The 23,295-nt window shown below is 38.7% G+C and overlaps 1 protein-coding gene across 5 annotated transcripts in view; it reads right to left on the bottom strand.

Annotated features, from left to right (window-relative positions):
• The window catches only part of ptprnb (protein tyrosine phosphatase receptor type Nb), a 41,728-nt gene extending 20,003 nt beyond the window's left edge, over positions 1-21,725 (bottom strand). For 2 of the 5 annotated variants that reach the window (XM_067582662.1, XM_067582664.1), the window contains exons 1-11: positions 21,494-21,725; positions 11,101-11,151; positions 7,927-8,037; positions 7,713-7,818; positions 7,441-7,603; positions 6,229-6,667; positions 5,201-5,344; positions 4,834-4,868; positions 3,156-3,346; positions 2,552-2,638; positions 123-202 (exon numbers count right to left, since the gene is read on the bottom strand). In XM_067582662.1, coding sequence (XP_067438763.1) covers positions 123-202; positions 2,552-2,638; positions 3,156-3,346; positions 4,834-4,868; positions 5,201-5,344; positions 6,229-6,667; positions 7,441-7,603; positions 7,713-7,818; positions 7,927-8,037; positions 11,101-11,151; positions 21,494-21,572 — 1,486 coding nt within the window. In that variant the 5' untranslated portion in view covers positions 21,573-21,725. The remainder of the gene's footprint in view (positions 1-122; positions 203-2,551; positions 2,639-3,155; positions 3,347-4,833; positions 4,869-5,200; positions 5,345-6,228; positions 6,668-7,440; positions 7,604-7,712; positions 7,819-7,926; positions 8,038-11,100; positions 11,152-21,493) is intronic. The other 3 variants (XM_067582663.1, XM_067582665.1, XM_067582666.1) reach the window with 3 other exon arrangements.
• Positions 21,726-23,295: the final 1,570 nt, after the last annotated feature.

Raw genomic sequence — 23,295 nt, 5'->3', positions numbered from 1 at the left:
TCACAGAGGCTCTTTTCATTCATTCTGGCTGCAGGAATTATAAAGACGAGATGCTAAGTTGTCTTTGTTTACACACAGAAACAAGATAAATGTGTAAAATCAATCGACAGGACTTCATGTACCGGCTTTCTCCGCCACGTCTCCCGCCGTCAGGTTCTTGGAGTTCGGTCGGATCCGGAAGGTGATCGCAGGTCCGACCACACTGCAGAGGAGAAAACACAAGAGCCAAGATCCAAACATGAGTTATACAGAGAGAGAAAACACAACAACTGAAATATTAAATATAGACAATGGAGTGGAACCAACATCCAACAACATCAGCAAAAATCTCCTTCTGTTAAAGCATTTTTCTCTGTAACTGAGATTAATTTTCCTTAAACAGGTTTGTGAAACAATTTGCATAAACTGTGAGAATAAATCAACTTGTTTAATGTGTTTAAGTCAATTTAATAAATAATTTATTAAACACTAAAATCACAGAAAAGTTTTTCTCAAAAAGTCACAGAATTCTCATAAAAGTTAAACAGTCATGGTGCAAAACTCTCTAGAATAATAATTATTATTATATATATTTTTAATATTTTTTCTCTTTTTAATCTAAATGTTATATATTAATTTTTCATATATATGTATGTTTATTATATGTATTTGTATTTATGTGTATTGTATATATATATATATATATTAGAAAATATGGAATAAAACTTCTATACTTTCACTTAAATGCAGGACTTTTACTTTTAATGGAGTATTTATATATATATATATATATATATATATATATATATATGGAGTTTTTGCTGTATTTCTACTCTCACTAAAGTAAAGTATCTGAATATTTCTTCCACCACTGCTTTTAATTAGTGTTATTATTTATTTTCTATTGTTCTTTTGGACATTTTCACATCGTCCTCCGTTGATGCTGTGATTTTATTCTTTTCTTTTAATCTTCACACTAAAATCTTCTGTATTTTTAAAAAAAAATTTGTGTGTTTTTAAATTTGCAAACCAACTTGCCTCAAATTAAGTATTTTTGAATTTAAATTAATTTTTATTTCTATTATTATTTTATATGGACTCCATGAGGACTTGCAATCATTTTGTGGCATCAGATAAAAATGACTTGATGAGGAGATTTTTGCAGTTAAAGGACGAGTTCAGTGAAAACAGTGAAAGAGGTTTTTCCTCGCTGTAATCAGTCCTCCTGTTCATACTGGCTGTTAAAAGATCCTCGTTCTGTGCTAAAAATGCATTTAAAAGTTGAGCTTATATTCAGCTTCAGCAGTCTGAGTTAGTCATGTCAAGTGGATATCTGACACATTTACAGTCTTTTTAGTAATAATAATAATAATAATAATAATAAATTAGATTTATATAGCGCCTTTCATCCAAGGACGCTTTACAAAAAAGGAGAAAAAGAAACTAAGCTGAGCTTAAATAATAAGCAACTGAGAAGACTGTCTCCAAAATTGCGTCGGCTGGTGCGGGGGGGACGGAGTGCAGCCCCGAGTCCGAGGACCGCAGGCTTCGGGAAGGTGTGTGTTGGGTGGAGGAGGTCTGAAAGGTACTGGGGGGGCCATGGAGTGGAGGGATTTGTAGGAGCCAGTGTAGGTGAATGAGAGTGGGGGGTGATGTGCTGCCAGGGTTCGGTGTGGGTGAGAACCCCGGCAGCTGAGTTCTGGACATATCGGAGCCTGTCCAGGGTTTTACTGAGAACCCCCAACAGGACTCCACTGCAGTAGTCCAGAAGATTTGAGATGAAGGCATGGATCAAGGTCTCGGCAACGGTGTTTGAGAGCGACGGCCGGAGTCAGGAGATGTTCTTGAGGTGGAAAAAGGCGGATTTGGTGGCAGATTTGATGTGACTGGAAGGAGAGCGAAGAGTCCAGGATGACGCCCCGGACTCTACGTTCTCCTTCATCAAATTCACCTCTTTGTGTTTCCTCGGACAGTGTTTCCATGTTGAGCTGCAGGTGGAAGTATAGTAACAAAAAGAGGGACTTTGGCACTAAAAAGACTGTAACGTTGAAAGATATCTACTTGATTTAGCTTCAGATAAACTTTTAAACACATTTTGTCCTCCATCACTTCCACTGTAAGTGCATTATGAAGGGATCTTTCACTGTTGTTTTAAGACACACGTGAAAAATTGTGAACTCGTCCTTTAAAGTTTTTCAGTTTCAGGTCAAAGGTCAGGAGTTTAGTGGATAAGCAGGGAAAGGAGAAACGATGCGGTGAATCACTTCCACATGCAGAGAGTCAACACACACACACACACACACACACACACACACACACACACACACACACATCACATCACACGCTCGTCAGCTCCGACACATTTCACGTCTCATTTGGCGTTCAGGTAGCTGCTCCGACCCGGGTTTTAGGTTTTTAATCCCACGAAATAAAACTCAGTGATCCTGCAAATTTGTTTCCAGCAGCAGCGTCAGGCGAGCAGGTTGAAGGAGGGGGGGGGGGTTATTTATTTATTTATTTATTTATTTACTCTGAGGGTTCGTGAGCAGGCCGGCGTCTCCTTCGTTCCTACCTGATGTTGATGGAGGAGCTGGTGGAGAGGCCGATCCTCTCTGACAGCAGCTGCAGCAGACGCACCCCGTCGTTCAGACTGAGGGGGCTGCGGCGACAAAACACACACACACACACACACACACACACATAAACACATGAACACACACACACACACACTCTCAGGTGCTTATCAGAGGCGTCCCTCCCTCCCTTCTTTACTTATTTCTCTCCTTTTCCTTCCCTTTACTTACTTTTCCTCTTTCCTGTTTTCCATATTTTATTGTCATATTTTCCTCCTTTCTTTCCTTTCTTTACCTTCTTTACCTTCTTTTCTACTTTTCTTTCATTCTTCAGTTCTTCCTTTGTGATTTGTTTTCTTTCCAGCTGATCTTGGAAGCATGAAACTCTCCTCACTTGTTCACTTTTGTCACTTCAGAAGACTTTAAAAGCGTTTCTGAGAACTTTACTTTAATAAAGTATTTGAATATTTACTCCTCTGAGCCTCCTGATCTCTTTAATTTCCTCTGAAACCTCTCACAGCATGAAAACAATAGAAACATTCATTCATTCATTCATTCATGAATTCATCGTGACTGTTGGGAGGAGACGAGCGTGTTTTGTACCTCTGGTTGGTGACGATGTAGCCGTACTCCTCCGTCTTGGACGCCACCGGTTCCTTCTTTCCCAGTTTGTCCTGATTGGCCGCCGCCGGAGGAGTCGTCTCCTTCTGAGCCCGGACCGGTTCGGCGGTCTTTATGGTGGAAGGTGGAGCCTTGAGGGCGGCCATCTTGTACGCCATCGAACTCTCTGTAACCTGATAAATGAAGACATGAAATAAGAAACATTAGAGTTAATAAATGATGATGTCATGTTGCTTCAGTTAGTGATTTCCTACATTTCCCAGAATTATTATTAAACACAATCAGCTTTTTTTTTAGCGAGTAAGTTTTTACGCACACCAGAAATCAGACGCAGGTTTCTATTGGCTCTCATTAGCTCACATATAACGAAGCCAAACATATAAACATATAAACATTAGGACTGATTTTCACTACACGATTATCCAAAAGAATTCACGATAACGATATTATCGCGATATATATATAGATTTTTTATTTAATGCTATTAGTCAAATTCAACTTTAAATTAGTTTATTGTGTATTTTGTCTCTTGAAAATTAATTACACTCAAAATACAAGTGGGGAGAAAATCTTTAATTACACTTAATGAGTAGAAAAAAAACTGATGTGTGTGTGATATGAAGATATAAAGTGAGAACAGAAAGACACAGAAATGATTTAAGAGTTGTGGATTATTAACATGATAACAATATTTTCATTTTTTAAATATCACAGTTATCGTCAATACTGATATATATCGCATCATCCCTAATATACATATAGAAACAATAAATAATGTCTGTATACAGGTAGAGTGTTTATATACATACAGTAGCTGTTTATGTACTGATTAAATATATATTATATAAATATATATTTCACAATAAACCTGTAACATCCACTGTACCTACAAATTGTAAATATTAATATTAGTTTAAAATACAAAATGTGCAAAATCCATTACTGTTGAATATATATTTAAGCAGGCAGTATATATTGTGCGTAAAGTAACTTATTAACAATCACTATTTGACACAGATTTCTGTCTTTGTCATCATAGTTTTACCACAAGGAAGCGATTACACAACAACGACAATAAAAATACAAAATGTACTTAAAAAGGCTCCAGAAGTATTTTAGGGTGAATTCTGCCTTTAATCTAAACTTACAGCATAACGCCACCTGCTGTTTTATTTATGTAACAGCAACTTCCATCATGATAGAAATACATTTTACTTCTCTCTGCTGTGACTTTTTTAAGCAAATAATAATACACCATATGGCCAAAAATATACGGACACCCCGTCTGCATACTTTTGTGTATTTACAGAGTTGAGACACTTCTTCCGTCTTTGTGTGTTTGTTCCTCTCTGGTTTCATCATGACTGAGCCCTCAAGCACAAATCCAGTCACACAAAGAAATGATTTTCCCAGTTTGACTCCATCCAACACCTTCTGGGATGAACTGGAACACTGACTGGGAGCCAAACCTCATCACCCAACATCAGTGTCGGACCTCATTAATGTTTTTTTTGTGGCAGAATGAGAGCAAATCCCTGCAGCCGACATCAGAAGAGCGGAGGCTGCAGATTTAAAGCCTGTTATGTTGGAATAACACATTAAAGGTGTCCACATACTTTTGTCCATGTAGCACATTTAATAAAGAAAGAAACATGCTCACCTTCTTTCCAACAGCAGCATTGTTTCCATATTTATCTGCACGGTGGATACAAACATAATAAAATCATCAATAATGCAGGTTAAAAAAACAATTTTAATTATTAATAAGCAGTAAATTAACACCGTAAATGTGTCTCTGTTAACACATTTTGTATTAGCAGCCACTTTTCCAGCTTATTTTTAGCACTTTTACTGGATTAAAACTGTTATTCTTTATCACTTCATGCATTAGATGACATGTTTGTGAGCAGAGGAGAACACTAGAGTCGGTTAAACGTTCTCTGAAGCTTCGTCGTCAGCGGTGAAGAGCGACTGATGAGCGGATGACGTCAGCGAGTGAAATGAAGAGGCCTTGAAGCGACTACTACCTTTGCCTTGTTTGTTTGCGTAGGAGCTCTCCAGCTGCAGCTGCTTCAGAGTAGCCGGCAGGTCGTCTCTCTGCTCGGGGAACAAATCCTTCACGTCGAGGCCGTAGTGATCGAGCAGCAGAGCCAGACGCTTCAGAGAGCGCTCTGCAAAAAAAAACACAACACGGACACTGATTATAGTCTTTAAATGGTTATTTACTCGTGTAGTTTTCATTCTGTGAGATGTTTATTTTACTGGTTATTTTAACATTCATGCAACATTGATGCTGCTCAGTCATGAACTATCAGGTGTTGCATTATTTATTGGTGCATGTGATGTTTGTTATTATGTTTTATTCTGTTATTAGGATGCTTCACATGAAAACCAACCTTCTGTTGTTTAATGAACATCATCATCTCTGAGAAAAAAAGCACAAATAAACTAAAAAAAAAGCTGTTTTTCTTTGATCCGTCCTCCCTTCACTCTTGTGTTTTTACATTTATCTGACAGCTGGAGTCACTTTGCTCATTGGGATTTTATATCCGACATCATAAAATCATCATGAAATCGAAGCGATATTGTTTTTCTTTCCTTCATCTGCTTCTTTTTCTGTTTATTTCACCACATCTATCGACAGCTGGAGTTAAAATAAACTTCTTTCTTTCCTCGTTTCTGTTTGTTTATCTTTCTGTAACTCCGTCATTTCCATTCTTTGACTTCTTTATACTGACAGCTGTTATTACTTGTCAGGTTTTGTGTTCGACATGCAATAAAAAGCCTCGTTTGTGATAAAATCTTGTTTCTCAAATGTCTTTAGATATATAATGTATGAATCTTTGTTTCTTTCTGTCCTATTTTATTTATTTCCGTCCTTCCTTTCTTAGCTTCTAATTATTTTATACTATGACCATTTCCTCACTTACATATTAATAATTGATGCTACTTTCTTGACGTCACATGTCAGCGGGGAGGATTATTTTTTAAACACATATCAGGATGATATTCTTCTTCTTCTGTCTTTACATCTTTATTTTCTCTCCTCTCTCACCGTCCAGCCCTGCCAGGGCGTCGTACGCCGCCTGCGCCTTCTTCTCCGCCTGCTGCTGCTTGTTGAGCTGTGCGACCTGGGAAACGTAGTCCTCGCCGTAGTCCTCGCCGTAGTCCAGCGGGAAGTCCAACTCCGGGAAGAAGGAGGAGGACGAGGATGGAGAGGAGGACGAGGAAGGGAAAGCTGCAGCTGCTGCTGGTATCGCCCCCCTGTGGCGGGAGAGGGTCTGCACAGGGGAGGAAGAGGAGGAAGAGGAAGAAGAAGAGGAGGAGGAGGAGGGAGAGGTGAGGTAAAAGGAGACAAGGTCCTGGAGCAGCTGCCGGTCTCGGTCTATGGAGTTTCCTCCGGAGCGAGCAGAGGAGGCGAGGAAGGGGAAGGCTGGATTATCGTCCAGGGAGTTGAGGGAACGTTCTGCCTTCTCCTGATAGCCGAACTGCTGCTGCAACCACAGAGAAAAACACCTACTGAAGTTTCTCTGGTGAACAAACAGTTTCTTATTTCAACATCCGGCAGACACAGAACAACATCATCGTCCCAGTAAAGTCATGTTTGTGTCCACTTGTAACTCTCCTTTTAGCTCTGGTTTGGTCTCCACCAGCTGCTGAGAACGATATCTTTACCTTTATCTGCTAAATGTTTCACTTTCTTCACCAGCTAGTCTGTAACTTTGTCTGCTGTCTGCTGCTGGACAGATAGTTTACAGTGAGCTTGTTTTATTAAAAAAACAGCTGCTGTAAAACCAAAACTAGCAGCTAAAAGAGGCTAAAAAGCTGGTTTGTAATGTGGAGCTTTACGTTTTCTAGATGTACTGAGCATAAAGGTTGTAACTGAATTAAAGACCAATTTTCAACTGGAAAATCAATATAAATCTCCCACATCCTTTATTAATATTTACTTATTAAGTGAAATTAAAGTTATAAATGTATTGGATGGCATATATCTTATGTCTTATATTCATTATTGTGCAAAGAAAGTCCATCAAAACTAGTTATTTTTGAGTCTCAGATACATTTAGATTTTACATATATTTTCTACAACTCTACTTCCTTATTTTTAATTAACACATGCTGACAAGTTTTATATTTATTCCAAGCATCAGTAGTATTTATCACCCTTAACGAACCACTTTAATACCCAGAATTTCAGGTGTTTTAACACAATTACAGCCATCTGGAACACACAAAGATGCACCATTGTGCCATTTTGTCCCACCTGGCGGTACTTGTACGGGTCCAGCAGGGGCGTCTGCATGTGGACGGAGGATCGGGAGGGATCGAGGATCATGTAGTCCACGTACTGCTGCATCTCCTCGGGATCGGCGGCGTCCTCGGGTCCCTGAACCCTCCGCTGACCGGCGCCCGACAGCCTGGAGGACCTGGTTAATAAAACCATTACATGTTGAGTTTTTTTTGTTTGATTTATCAGTATTTTCTGTGTCAGATGATCCTGATGATGCTTCCTGCTACTGCGTGTTGTTTTCTTACTGTTTGGGCGACGTCTCGTGAAGTTTTGAGGAGGAACTGATGGTGGGAATGCGGCTCAACTCTCGAGCGATGATCGCCTGGGTGACGTCATCCCTCCAGGTCAGACCTGCACAGCCATCAGACGACAGAAACATCAATCTTTTGCTGCCTTTTGAGCAGAAGTTAAAGCTTAATTCTCCTGTTTAGCAGCTTGAAATGTGACTCTGAGTCTCACCTTGCACCATCAGATCTTTGAGGACTTCCTGCAGTTTGTGCAGGACAGGTACAGACACCCGGTAGAGGACGGGCTCCTGGTGAGGAGCCAGACACTGTCCGAACAAACCGTCTGCACAGGAAGACAATCAGAGTTAAAGGTCAGCAGAGCAAAACTATAAATCATGCAAAGATTGTCCAGAAGAATAAAGATATAAACCTGGAACTGTGCAGAATCTCAATATACAGACTGAAAGATTCAATATGCAGAATAAATGAGTGTGTTGTTGATTGACACCTTACAGAACTGCACACAGGAAATGACTAAAATAAGCAGCTCTCAGGAAATAAATAAAATAATATGAGGTGAATACATTATTGATAAATCCTGTGGAGTGCATTCATTTCTTATATGTTAACTGCCAAAACAGTATGAAGATTTTATATGATTCTGTAACGATTAGTCTTGAATAACAGTTTAGTTTTGTCTCCAAATGTTTTGCGGTTTTCCAACTGACAGACGAAAACCCAAAGATTCAATTTAAAGTCAAACACAACAAAGAAAAGCAGAAAATTATCACATTTGAGAAGCTGAAATCATAAAGTTTTTGGTATTTTTGCTTGAAAAATGCAAAAGAAAACACACATACGTACTGAACAAACACTCTGGAGTATCTGCACATATGCACAAAACAGCAGAAACACACACACACACGCGCACACACACTGTTTCACTTGTGTGTGTGTGTGTGTGCGTGTGTGTGTGTGTGTGCGTGTGTGTGTGCGTGGGCTGTGGTGAGTCATCACCTCTGTCTGCCTCCATCTCTCATCAAACACACGCACACACACAAAACGAGGGAGACACACAGTCGTCAGGCAGGTGATGTCACTGTTGTCATAGAAACGCCAGCGCGAGCAGCGATTGGCCGACAGCGGCTGACGGAGGGAGACCTTGTTTACGTTGCGCTCTCGCTCTTCTTCTCTCCTCCTTGTTTCTGTCACTCTGTCGATCTGCCCTCTCGCTCCGTTTATCTCTCGCTCTCTTTGCTCTGTGACGAATCTCATTGATAAACAAAATCATTTTTCACACACACACACACACACACACACACACACACACACACACACACACTCACACACACACAGTGTAGTGTAAACTGTGGACAAACACACTAAAATGTTTTACTTGCTGAATTTAAATTTATGGTGATTAAATAGTTTACAGATGTTTAAGGACATAAAACTGGTAGTTTTGTTAATCGAGTCTGGAATTAAGTTTATTTTACTCAAATATTCCAGAGGTTGAACAGATTACAGATGTTTAAAGACACAAAATGTGTTATTTTTTAAATGCAATCTGACTTTGAGTTTATTCTATTTAAATATTCCAGAGGTTCAATACAGATTACAGATGTTAAAGGACACAAAAAGGGTCATTTTTTAAAATGCAGTTTGGAATTAAGTTTATTTTGCTCAAATAATACAGATTACAGATGTTTAAGGACACACAACTGGTAGTTTTGTTAATGAAGTCTGAAATTAAGTTGATTTTACTCAAATATTCCAGAGGTTGAACAGATTACAGATGTTTAAAGACACAAAATGGGTCGTTCTTTTAGTGCAGTCTGGAATTAAATTGATTTTACTCAAATAATACAGATTACAGATGTTTAAGGATACATAACATGTTGGGTTTTTTTTCACGCACACTTTATTCACAGTGCAGAGTTTCAACAGAGATTAAAGATATTTAAGGACATAAAATGAATCACTTTTTGAATGTTTTTAAGGGATTAAAAAATAGTTTTTCAAATGCAGTCTGGAATTTAATCGATTTCCCTCAAAAAATCCAGATGTTTAACCCAGATAACCGATGTTTCAGGCTACAAAATCCATTGTTTTTTCAGTGCGGTCTGAAATTTATTTTTATTTTGCTCAAATATTCCAGATGTTTCACCCAGATTACAGATATTTCAGGCTATTAAACTGATAATTATTGTACAACCTGTTCCTCACTATGAATGCTGCCCGTGTTCCATAAATGTTCCCGTCTCTGGAAAAACAGGGAACAAAACATCCTCAGGGTGGACGCAGAAACACGCCGCCATCAATAATGCAGCCGCCTCTGCAGGCTGACACACACAAACACACATAGACACACACACACACACAGGTGCACGCTCGCACACACTCGTGTAATGACATCCTCATCATGTTTGAACAGGCGGGAGGAAAGCAGGAAACCCACTGAGGGATTATTGGACGGCCCTGTTAAAGCTGGCTGACCAGCTCCTGACTGTTTGATGGACAGGAGGAACGTCACAGCTTCCTGAAGCGTGTCGCTGCAACCGGAGCCTGCTGGGATTACTCACTATTGGTCGATTTACTATTCACGTCACGTCGCATTCAGGGTACAGTAAATATGAGCCTCCTACTGAGGAAAAAGGTGTGCACGTCGGCCTCTGAGAGGAGGATACGTTACAAGTTTTAGCTGCAACTTGGTGTCTTGAGTGTGTGAAAAAAATTTCTCTGTATCTTTTACTTCCTGCATGTTGTTAACAGTTAACTGTCCATTTATGTTTGCAATTAGAGGAACTGTTTTAAATGCCATTTTTGATGCTTTGAGCCCTACAAATGTAATTTGCGTGGCGGCAGAATCTGAGCAAAGAGTCTCTGTAACTGTAACTGTAAATAAAACCAATTTTTTTTTAACTTCTTTATAAATTTTTCCTTTTTAAAACATATTTATAGCTATAAACTAAATAATGTTTGCTCTTTCTGTACCCTTAACTGAATGAACTCATTAATTTTTGCTTTGCTTTTTCTTTTTTTATGTTTGACCTTGTCTGTCATATTTGCAATTGTGATGTGATGGGACCAGTTGCCAGGCAACGAGCGGAAATTTCCAGGATTCCAGGAAATTACAAGTTTTTTTTTTTCCTTTTTAAATATAAACATGTTGAGAGTAAATGTTACTTTACTTATCCAATTAGCAGTGAAACAGCTGTGAGGATTTATTTAAAACGTGTGCATATGTAGAAATAATTAACACGCTGTTCAACATGTGAACTCGTTAACGCAGTGTCATTTCTACGGCGGCCATATTGAGCTCATGTTTTGTTTACATGGTCGTAAAAACAGGTATCATCTTTTTCATGCGGCGCCATAAAACGTAACGTAAAAGTTAAATACTCACCATCGTTGCACAGCTGGTCTCTGGCACAGAGCTTCTTCTCAAACAGACAACCTGCAGAAATAAAAATAAACAACAAAAACATAGAAATGAATCCACACTGTGAGTCCTGCAGCGTTCCTAAAAACCTGGATGAGCTGCAACAGACGAACATTTTCAGCTAATCAGCCCATAAAATTGATTGTTTTTGTAAAAAACAACCAGCTTTTGCACATTTTTTTGCATTTTTTTCTATTAATCCTGGTGAAGTTAATGCACACACAGTATAAAAGTCACTGTAACTTGAAGGCTCATTGATTCAAGGTTTTTACTTTTTTTGTTACTTTTTAAGTATTTTTTTTTATAAAATTCTACTTTGTCAGAAGAAGAGCAGAAACAAACATGGAATTTAGGAGAAAATGTCTCATTTGCACCTGATGAAACTTTGCTTTTTAATGCTGGTAAACTCTGTAACATACGTCATAAAAATGCCACACAGACCAAGTTTATTATAGGACTCAATCATAGACAGAAATGACTCGGGGGGGAAACCCCGGCCAGAGCTGGCAGCTATGTTGGACGACAATTTTGTGTTGCTAAGTGTCTCTGAATGGGAATATATGTGTGTGTGTGTGTGTGTGTGTGTGTGTGTGTGTTACAGTTGACCTTTTCCCGGCTCCTAATCTGTTGCGAGGCAGTAAACAGCAGCAGATGTGAAGCTGTTCTCTCCGTCCTGTTTGCGTTGGGTTTTCATTAAGGATTTATATAATCCTGTCTATGTATTATTCATGTATCCTGTAGATAACATAAGAAAATACACCTTGTCACACCACGCTCTCTTCTCCAATTATTTCACTTCCTTCGTCCGAGCTGTTTGAACAGACTTTCTTCTCCATTTTAATTACTGTTTCCACTCCCACAGTAACGCTGCCGGACTGACGTCAGCCCTCAAAAGTGGTTCTGTGACCGTAAAGTGAGCAGCAAAGGGGAGCAGAGAGAACATTTCTATCACTAGATTCACTGCAATAACTTCCTACTCATCATCTTTGTCTGGTTTTGTTCTGTTTTCATAAAGCAAATGAAAAATCCACCAGTGGCAAAAATCAAGCGGTCGCCACTGGCAAACATTTACGGTGCAATGAGTCGCTGAAGAGCTCAGCGTGACTCTGTCATGACATGTCATCTTTCTTATTAGTCAGTTTGTCATCTGTAAGTGCTGTTATTGAGAAGTGAAGTGCTCGCAGAATGGAACAGCTGAGTACAGAAGCACTAATGGCACTTAAAAATAGTTTGTCATTCACTACAAACTGCCTCTGGAAGCAACATCATCAACGCTAAAAGTATTTAGTGGAAGCTGAGCTGAAAGCCGAAGATCACATGCAGAGCATTTTGACGGATTGGATGGTAGTTTTTTCCTGGTTTCGGCTCCTTATAGCTCCAATGATGCCACAACATATAATGATATTTTAGACAATAGTGTTCTTCCATCTATGTGTCAATAGTTCAGGAAAGGCTCTGTTCTGTATCGACAAGTCAGCTCCATAAAGAAAAAATGGTTTTCCCAGTCTGGTGACTGGCCTGCACCGAGCTTTGACCTCAACCTGATCCAACACCTTTAGGATGGACTGGAACATTTGACTGTGAGCCAGAACTTCATCCAACATCAGATAGGTTACAAAATCTGCCTGAAAACTGCAGAGTGGAGGCTGTTACAGCAGCAGATTAATGGTTTCACATACAGGAAGGGTTAGGGTTAGGGTTAGGGTTTTTGCAGTGTAACAGCACTTGCTTATTTTATCATGTACTTCTGCTTAAAAATGTTGTGTCTAATTGTACAGAAAACGTACGATCTGCAGCAATAAACATAATCTAGACTTATCAAGTCATTTCTGTCTGTAACTGAGTCCCAACAACCTTTTCATCTTAACACAAGTGAAAGAATCTGATGGTGCAATAAGAATATTTGAGCAAGTTTCCAGTACAAACCAGCTTGTTTCAAGAACTGAGCGTCTGTATCTTGAAACGGGAAAAAGAAAGACTTAATCACAGACAAAAATTGCTTGTTAAGAAGGAGATTTCTGCTTTTAATCGAATCAAACGAGCCCATCCTCACTCAGTGATGTCACGGCGCCACTTTTGAGGAGTCTGACATCATCTGAAATCTTTACACTTGTTTTTTAAAGGAAAGAAGAGGAAAAAGGAAATCATTTCCTGTGAATCTCAATTATCGGAGATGGGATTTTCTTCTCAACTGCAGCCACTCGGTGCGACTCTGCCACTCTTTCGTTTAGCTGCGATCTATAAAAGGTCAGACTGAGTATCGACACACACACACGACGATGTAAACAAACCGCCGGTTGCAGCAGCTATCGGAGGGAGAATCTCCATTAAACCAGAAAGCTGAGACGCAGCTAAACATAGAACGGAGAGATTCTCCATCCATCCGTCCGTCACCCCCTCAGTCCAAACTCCACATGATGACTAATCTCTGCTCTGCTCTCTCTCCTCCGCCCACACACATCCCTCCCTCCCTCCCTCCATCTTATCTCTTCATCCCTGTTCTCCTGCCTCCTCATCCTCAACTGTTTCCAGAAGACCTCAGTCTTGTTAATCTCCTCCGTCATTGTCATAAAACGCTCTTCTAATACACAACTAATTAGAGGAAAATTTTGTGTAATTGCATTTGTAATGAGCAGACTGATGGATGCACTGTAAATAATGGTCACTCCCAGTCTCATTTGAGTCTCATCTCACTGTATTTGTACAAATTTTATAAGATATGCAAGATGAAAACGTGGGCTGTGTTGTCATTCAATCAACCATTAGATCATTTTAACTCACAGTATCCAAATATTAAAGGAGCATATGAGTTTGTTGTTGTTTTTGATGCATAATTTGTATTGTTTACTCTTCCAACTGTGAGTTCATTTTGCGTATTTTCTGATTTTTGTGTTGCTTAATACTACTAAATAGGCGACACAACAATTTCGTAGTAATTTTACAAATTTTCAAATTTGCAGTAATTCTACAAAACATACTACAGTCACTTAAAGGATTCTTTAAGAAAATGAGACTTTAAATACTCAATTACAGACAAAAATTAGATTATAAGAAGAAGATTTTTGCGGTAGAGTTGATTTAGTGATGCAGTGATGCTCCAGGGTGTCATGGAAACAGAGACAATCAGCTCTCCTGTTTGATTCGATTTCACCAGCAAAAAAAAACCCTTAAAATGACTCAAACCAGAGGAGGTTCCAGCCAGCAGCAGGTCTTTATATTTCTCAGGGGGGAAACTCCTCCAGTTTCTTCCTTTTTTTCTGTTTAACTCACAAACTTCTTCACTCTGCAGCTAAAACTAATTAGAGAGAGTAGGCGTTGTGGACGGTCACCGTCTGGCTCGGTACCCTCACATCTCTTCCAGTAGCAGCTCCATTTTGTTATATGAGAAGGTTGTGTCTGTGCAGGAGTGCAGCGGACACTATAAGAGCTTAAATATGTTTAGGGTCCTTACATCATAGTAAAGGGAGACATCAGGAAGGTTTGTTTCATCCATCACACACATACAAATAAGCATTTTCAGTGTAATCTGACCAGAAAACAACGAACCCTGGCAACCATGAACAGCTACATGTGAATTACCTAAAGTTTTACATCACGCCGTCTCCGTTTTCTTATCCTGTGCTGACCTGGAGAAAGTTATTCATGTTTTTATCTCGTCCTGTATGAACTTTCTCTCAAAGCTGATTCAAAACGAAGCAAAGAAAAACTTGCAATTCAATAAAATGCAACAGATTCCCGCTTATCTGAGCTTCCTTAACTAGCTGCTACTTTTAAACTGATGTTAAATTGTTACTATTATGTTCAAGGCAAGAAAAGGTTTGTAATAAATATACTAGGGCTGCAACTGACGATTATTTTCTCAAGAAAATGATGAAAAATGTCAAGATGATGTCGTCTAATGTCTTGTTTTGTCTACAACTAAAAGATATTCAGTTTACTGTCATAGAGACTAAAGAAACCAAAATATTCACATTTAAGAAGCTGGAATCAGAGAATTTTAGCTTTTTTTTTCTAATCGTTTATCAAAAGGAGGACGTAATGTGATGTTGTTAAAGTGCCACAAAACCAAAAGCGTCTGACTTTAAAAGCTGGAAACTGGGACTCACATTTCATTAGTTTCTTTTAACCATTACCAGAACATTTCCGTGTAGCCTCACCCAAGTAGGGCTGGGCGATACGGACAAAATCAAATATCACGATATTTTTAACCGAATACCTCGATATTGTGATAATATTGTAGGGATGACGAAGTGGTTAAAGGCAAATAATAGAACAGCTAGAACGGTCTAGTTAGTTCAGAAAATTACATCACTTTACTGTAATGCAGCCTTTAAAAACAGGAAATACTTCAATCACCCATATCACGATATTACGATATCAAAAAGACGATATCTAGTCTCGTATCACGATATCATAACATCAATATATTGCCCAGCTCTATACCTGAGTAGCTTTAGTTACCTGAACACAAGCAAACCTTCATCACCATAGAGGTGGAAGATTAAAAAACATGGGTCATAAACTCTTTTAAAGATTTTATAAACTGACTTTTAATTAGTTTTATACTTTGATTAATTTAATCTATTTTAAGATTTGTACTTATTTGAACTTATTCTAATTTGTAACTGCATTGTGGACTTTCTGTGAGGCACTTTGGAAGCGTGTTTTTTGAAAAGTGCTTTATTAATAAAGGATATTATCATGGGAGGCACTGACAGTACGAAGCCTTATTGCAACAGTATATTAACACAAAACAAAATAAGGGAGTGTGTTGAAGATTAGCAGGAAGATTTAAATGATAATTCAGTGTTAGAGAACGCCGGAGAAGAGATTAGGCTACAAATAAGCAAATAAATAAAGTGTGGGAACATTCCCTCTTATTTGCAGTTCCTACATGACTGCTGATATCCAGTATTTTCTAAAAAAAATAGCCCTAATATGTGCTGTATCTGGAACACGTTTGATTAAGAGAACGAGGCTGACTCATCGCCCAACTCAAAAGCCTCCAGGACAATCCAGCCCCCCGTCATCATCATTATCAGTGTCTCTGTGCTTTCGCTTTTATCGTCCATTAACTGCCCGCCAGATTGAATTCAGTGTCGTTTTCATAATGGTGCTGCTGGCGTTTGTGGCTGCTGCCGTGTGAGTGTGAGCTTGTCCTCCAGTCTGCGGGGCTGACAGAGGATATTTAAGGTGGAATGAGTCAGCCAGGATGTAGCAGAGTAAAGAAAAAAAAAAAAAAAAGAGAAACCGCGTGGTGTTGCTGAGTGGCAGCGGAGGCAGCGAGGTTAAGACCCTCCTCAACTCAGTTAACCTTTTTGTTTTTTTAATTTTTTTCAGGCTTTTTGCCTTTTGTTGGCAGGCAGCGTGAAGGTGGAGGGATGGGAGGAGGGAGGGGTGTCACGTGGGTCGAGCTATGGATGTTGCTGTTAAGGCCACCAGAGAGACCCAACCTTTACCTCAACTAGAGGTAAAGGTTGTCAACTAGAGCTACAACAACTATTTTGATAGTTGATAAATCTCTCTGTGAAGATTCTCAGTCATCCAGGTCACGGTTATCCAATGGATTATCCTCCTTGGATGATCTATTAATTGTTTTAGGTCATTTTTGAGTCACTTTTGTTTTATTTCTAGGCAGGCTTTGCTACTTTTGGAGTATTTTTGACCTGTTCCCACTTGATGTCATCGTCACCTGGGCCTGTCTCTTGACTCTTGTCTCTTGTCTTGCCATCTTGTTGTTTTTTTTGTTCTTCTCAGTTTTAACTCCAGTGCTGCTGCTCCTCTCCTGACTCTGACGTCCAAAAGTGATCGTCTCCATTGATCATTAGATGGTCTATCTAATTCCTTTCTCTTCCTTTGGGGGAACACCAGGTTGTAGGTGGTCCAGAGTCCTAACAGCCCTCCCTCTCCAAGGCTCGTAGTAGTTTTTGTCATCATTTCCTACTCTTGCATTCAAATCCCTCATTCTTATCTTTATATCATGTCATGGAGTACCTTCTACTTCTGCTTGCAACTGGTCATAGGATCCATCCTTTGCTATTTCTGTTATTTGTTGCAGAACAACACTGAATGATGGTGATGTTGTTTCCCCCATAATCTGACCTTTATGAGTCTGCTGTTGGCATTTCTCTCTTCCTTTTTTTTAGGACGATGGCTCCCTCCCTTCACGGTGTTGGTTGTCATGTCTTCCGGAGTAAAGAACTCCTTGATCTCGTCCATGTACTCTGGCTGATTCCAAGAATGTGCAGGTTCTCGTGTCGGCTGCCACATGAAGGAGCTGACTTGTTTCATACAAGGTTCGCACAGTCCAGAAACCAATCCCGGTCTTGCGTTTGGCGTTGTCCACCTTCTTGTCAGCAGCTTCCTTTACTCCTGTTGGCTCTGAAAACCTGTTGCACACAGTAGTGTTTATTTCCTTGATGCTGTAACTCTCTGTAACAGTGTTTTTTCTGGGTTGTTAGACCTGTGGATTGCTCTTCATCCGGCCTCTACCCTTCGAACTGACCGACTTGGGCGTCCCAACCAGGAGACTAAGCTCCTGCCAGTATAGCTCTTGGGGTCAATGAGGCATGAAAGCCCCCTGACCATGATCAGGTGGCAATCCTTCAGGGAACAATACACTTCGAATGCCATTAAAATCATCAGAAATTCCACATTAAAATGCCCAAAAAATGGATCATAAGCATTTTCTCACAAACATTTGCTCTATCTGTCACATGTTTCCGAATTAAATAGGACGTAACTGGTGGGATTTCACATTCTCTGCTGGTCGATATCCGTGATGTTGAAATATTCCGGCTGGTTGCCGTCCGCGGTCCTGGAACGCTGTACTGCTCTGAGTGCATCAAGGAGACAGGAAGCCATTGTAATTACTGAGAGCAGACGGAGCAAAGAGGTCAGTCGTGAGTCATGACTGTGGTGTCCTTTAGTGTTAGTCTAATATTCCTGAAGGGATTTATAGTTTGTCTGGACAACTAAATGATGAGTTTATGGAGACATTTTTTTTTTAGGAGTTTAAAATGTTCCTCTAAGGATTTTGGATTTTTAAAGTGACCTTACAAGTCAATTTCTGACTTAATGGTGTTTAATTTGGGTATATTTATATGCATGTGTGGATTTTTCTGTTTCTTTTCCATTTTGTCCTTGTAAAACACTTTATAATCTTTGGTTTTGATAAGTACTATATAAATAACCTTTATTATTATTATTATGTTCTATTATGTCCTTATTAAGGCCATGCTGAACAGGCATACTGGGGACAGATCCAGGAGCCACTGATCATATTTTTTGGGGGGTATTTTTTTTGGTCTTGATCTCAAGGTCTCCATTTTTTATTTCATTATTTTATTTGACCACAAACACCAGGTTTATCTGTTTAAAGCTGAGAAAAAGCAATGAAATGGACCTTGAGATGAGATTATTTTGTAAACTCGCTCTTTCCAAAGTCAAGAATGTTGTTTCACTTTCAACACGTAATGAACCTTTCATGGACAAGAAGGCGTTTAAGTGCTAAAACACTGAACTTTGATTGAATCAATTCCATGACCGCTGGGTAAACTCCATCTGCTGAGGACGATTGTGTGAAACAAATGGACCTTGTAGTGAGATTGTTATGTTTTTATTCATTTTTCCTACTTAAAACAGCACCACAGCATGTCCTTAGGCTACAATGAGCTTATATTACAACTGTTATAGCAATTTAAATGTGTTTAACAGCAGAATAGTTCAGCTTTTCATCGTGAGCCATGATGTCCTATATGAACATTTGAACATTTGTAATTATCTCACATTAGACGTTTTGGTCTGTGCGCTTTTCTCTCTGTGCTCTTCTGACTGGTTTGAAGTGGGTGCGGCTCAGTTAATGAAATGCAAAGTCATGAACCTTCTAGCACCAATCAGGATTTCGTAATATTTGAATCAAAATCAATCCCATTTGATGAAACCGCAGAATCCTGATGAAGCAGATTAGCTGAGTTTAAACTCTTAATAAATAAAACATGGCTGAACCTTAATGTGATTGTTTCTTATTAAGCCAAGAACATCTACTGTTATAACCAAATACTTAACGATTTGAAGCCAAGTTTTCAGATGCACCACAGGTTTCCTTTGATGGTTTCTTTTAATATTTTATCTCATACTGTGTATCGATATCTGTGGAGGCTGGTGTCTGTGTGGATGGAGCAGGAAGCTTTGGCAAAGATTTATATGGCCTGTTTTCATCTCCTGAATGCACAAAATACTGAAATTCAGGTACAATTTTCAAGCCCACCTTCAGAAAAAACATGTAAAATGATCAGTAGGGGGGTGGGGGGTGGGTGGCGAGGGACTCTATTGCCTCCATCATCTCAATTTTTATTGATCCTATAAGACACTGACTGTTGTTTATTTCCTGTACAGCATGGTTATAGTATTTCTATTATATTCTTATGTGGACTTATCTGTGGAAGTATATATAGCAACCGTAAAGGCTTTTAAAGTAATTTTATCTCTGAACATGATCATAATATTCATATATAAAGACCCAGTGTGTCTCTGGCAGTCAATCACATGCTAAACTTAACTGACTTAATGATATTTTAATGTCCTCTATAATGTCGTCTGTAGGGACTATAATGTTACAGAGACTCATAATGTCTGTAGGCTCATTTTTTTAATATGTAAAGGAACTTAATTTATGTCCAATTATCGCCATTGAACAGTATATAATATTCCAACAGCCTGCATATGTTGTCATGATTTTGTTGTTATTAATCTGTTGACGTTTTTACTTCCTATTTATAATGATAACACCAATAATCTTCCCGTAGCAGCTCTGATGGTTCTATTGTGAGTCTTCATTGACATTATTGAGCACATCATGGTGCCTTTATCTCATCAAACAGGCTTCTTTTATAGGAATCAAACATGTTTTCTGCATTGTAGAAGGACACTTACAGAGGCAACAGTATTGGATCATGATGACATTTTATACATATTAGCTTCAGTTGCAACTCTGAAGCTCTTGGACACGAGATTTATTACCGCTGATAATTATAATGCTCATTATTGTGAGCTGTATGCTGAGGTTGTGTGATAGACTCTAGGTTTCATTTATTTATAAGGCCCTTTGTTGTCTTTTAATGCCCTTATCAAACACGCTCAAATTATTTGATTACATTGCAGTTCTTCACTCTGTGCACCTGCAACCTGGAATAACATGCAGAACATTTTAAAACTTACTTCATTTTTATCGTTAGGACATTTTAAATGTTTCATTTCATCTTGTTTCACTTCCAACTGTTTTTAGCTGACTCATTTGTTGTAAACTTGAACTGTTTTGTTTATCCAAAGGTTTTTAACATGTTACTATTTTTACTCATTTGTTTTTTATTACTTTTACTTTCTTTATTTATTGATTTTTTTAATCTATATGTCTTATCTGTGTTTTTGCTTGGATATATTGTAAATATCTCAATATAGTTCCAAGTCTAAATAAAGGTTGACTGAATGAATGAATTAATTAATCTATATAATATTATCTAATAATACTTTTGGATGTGATATCTGTATTGTAGCCCTTTAAAATTGGCCACAGCACCACTGTATGTGATGTTTCAGAGGGTGAAACATCACAGCTGCAGCTACCAGATTCATATCCGCTAACCAATCATATCATAAATCAATATCAAATATCTTGAATCAGATCTTTCAACCCAAACAAACCAAACCTCTCTCTCTGTCTCTCTGGGTTTCTGTCTCTGTCTCCTGCTGTTTGGTTGTGTTTTGTTGTTGTCGTTGCAGACTGAACAACACAATGATTCATTCAGGCAGCCAGACACATCCGAGCCGACCCTGGTCAGAGCATTTGCGTCAGTGACGCAAGTTAGCACCAGAGTAAACAGATCAGAGGCAGATAGACGGAGCCGAGCAGGAAAATATAGATGAAGTCTTTTAGACTGCTCTTCATTCGGATCATACATTTTGCAGGCGTGTCACAACAAAATATAACTCATTATAGCCTAATTATTATTTTAAGATTTAATATATGGGATCAAACAAGCTACTTACGCATCTTTCACAAATCCTGCAGCAATTTTAAGAGAAATACACCTAAAATCTCAGAGGAAAAACTATATATTTTACAGTATTCTTAAGAAATGTTACAAAGAAGATAAAATCAGTGTCATAAAGTGCTGTAAGCTCGCTGAAAACTCGCTGTGAAGTGTTACAGTTACTATAGGAACACTGCAACAGGGACTTGTCATCGGGGGAAGTCGTGATTTACGCACCGGCTCCCCGCCTGGATGCAGTGAGTTCATTAAAAGGAGAAGTGCATCCGTCTCCATCAGATCAGATCTGATCCTGGAGGGGGGCTTACCGTGTCGGGCGGCCGCGCAGAGCCGGCAGGAGGCGGTGAGGAGGAGGCAGAGAGCTGCCCAGAGCCGCGGAGACCTCATGGTACATCCAACAACACCCACCGGAGCGAGGAGGAGGAGGAGGAGGAGGAGGAGGAGGTGGTGGAGGGGAGAGCCGCCGCTGCTGCTGCGCTTCTACCAGCTCTCCATCTCTGAGGAGAAGCTGCTGCTGCTGCTGCACAGGACTGATGGGGAGGAAGTGTGAGTGTGTGTGAGAGAGACACAGAGGAAGAGTGACAGAGAAAACGGTTGGTTGGAAAACACGGCCACAGGAGGCTCCACACTGCAAGAAATATCCAAAGACTACAAAACACTGCTCAGCTCTTACTCTAGAATAAAGTCAGTGGTAAAAGATCCTTTATTTCAGTAAAAGTACCAGTACAACAGTATAAAAATACAAGTAAAAGTCCTTCATTCAAAATCTACGTAATTAAGTATTTTCAGCAAAGTGTATTTTAAGTTATATAAGTAGTTCTTGTTCTGCAGAAAAATGTCCCCTTTGATTAATAATTGCATATTAAATATTATTAGATTGTTCATACCAGTGTATCAGTGTGTAAGCAGCATTTACTTGGTATCATGTTTACTGTTACCATGTTGCAGGATCAGCCCCTCCAAAGGGTCACAAGTTAAATCTGAGGGGTCATGAGATGATTAATGGGAGAGGATATTCACATTTTGTGTTTTTCTGTGAAATACTGCATAATTTGACCTCTTTGGGTCATGAAACGGTAATTGAAATTAAACCATGTGAGAAGTTTAGAAGGAAAATGTGACAAGGAGACACAAGCAGACACTGCTGTGTTGTTAGGGGTCTCAAGACAAAAAGGTTCGGAGCCCCCGGTTTAATATTTAACCAAATATTGTATTTTATGAGCTTATCATGTGTTTTTTAATGCAAAATCTTAATATGAACGTAACTAGTAACTACAAACAAATGTAGTGCAGTAAAAAGCAAAATATTTCCCTCTAAAATGTTGCCCAGCTTGAGTAACTGTACTTAGTTACTTCTCATCATTGAATTACATAAACGCTCATCATTACCCATAATTCAGTTGGAAAAACTTTACTAAACTGAGACCATTAAATTATAATCAACTGTTTTCAAATAGGCTACAAATTTGTTGTGTCTGCTGTACTGGAAATGAACATTGAATCTACTGAAATCACATTTTCAGATGTGTTAATAAAATATTCAAAGTATGTTAAAAATACTGTTTGATTGCACTAAAAAGTGTATTACTAATCACATCTGTACTAATGTGCCCTTTTCAACATTATGAACTAATGTATAGTACTAGTTAAAGTATAACTAACCTCACTGTGCGCACTATTTTTCATACACATGAAATATAACTTAACTCAAATTAACATTACTGGTGTGATGTTTAGGTATTTTAAGTATATTCAACAGGTATTTGTAGTGTATTAAATCTTTATTAATAGTTGTGACAATATAATTTAGATATACACAAAGTACAAGCTCAAAAAGTCAGTATTACTGCAAAACAGTTTACTTAAATACATTTAATTACAACTTAATGTTGTTTTAAAATAGCAGTTAAGTACACTTAAGTATATGAAGTTGTACTAATTATGAATTTTTAATACACTGAGTACAAGATTAGTATAAATTTACATTAGTGCAGCCTGAATTGTTAAAATATATAAATTATATGATGTGTTACAAGTTAAAGCATGTTTGGTCATCGACTTACAAACTACACTAAAAACTACAAAGACATCCATTAAGTTTAATTAACAT

Source organism: Thunnus thynnus, chromosome 24 (assembly GCF_963924715.1).
Source record: "Thunnus thynnus chromosome 24, fThuThy2.1, whole genome shotgun sequence".
Classification (NCBI taxonomy): domain Eukaryota; kingdom Metazoa; phylum Chordata; class Actinopteri; order Scombriformes; family Scombridae; genus Thunnus; species Thunnus thynnus.
Note: the sequence above shows the minus strand (reverse complement) of the source record. Positions and strands in the feature narration are given on the sequence as shown.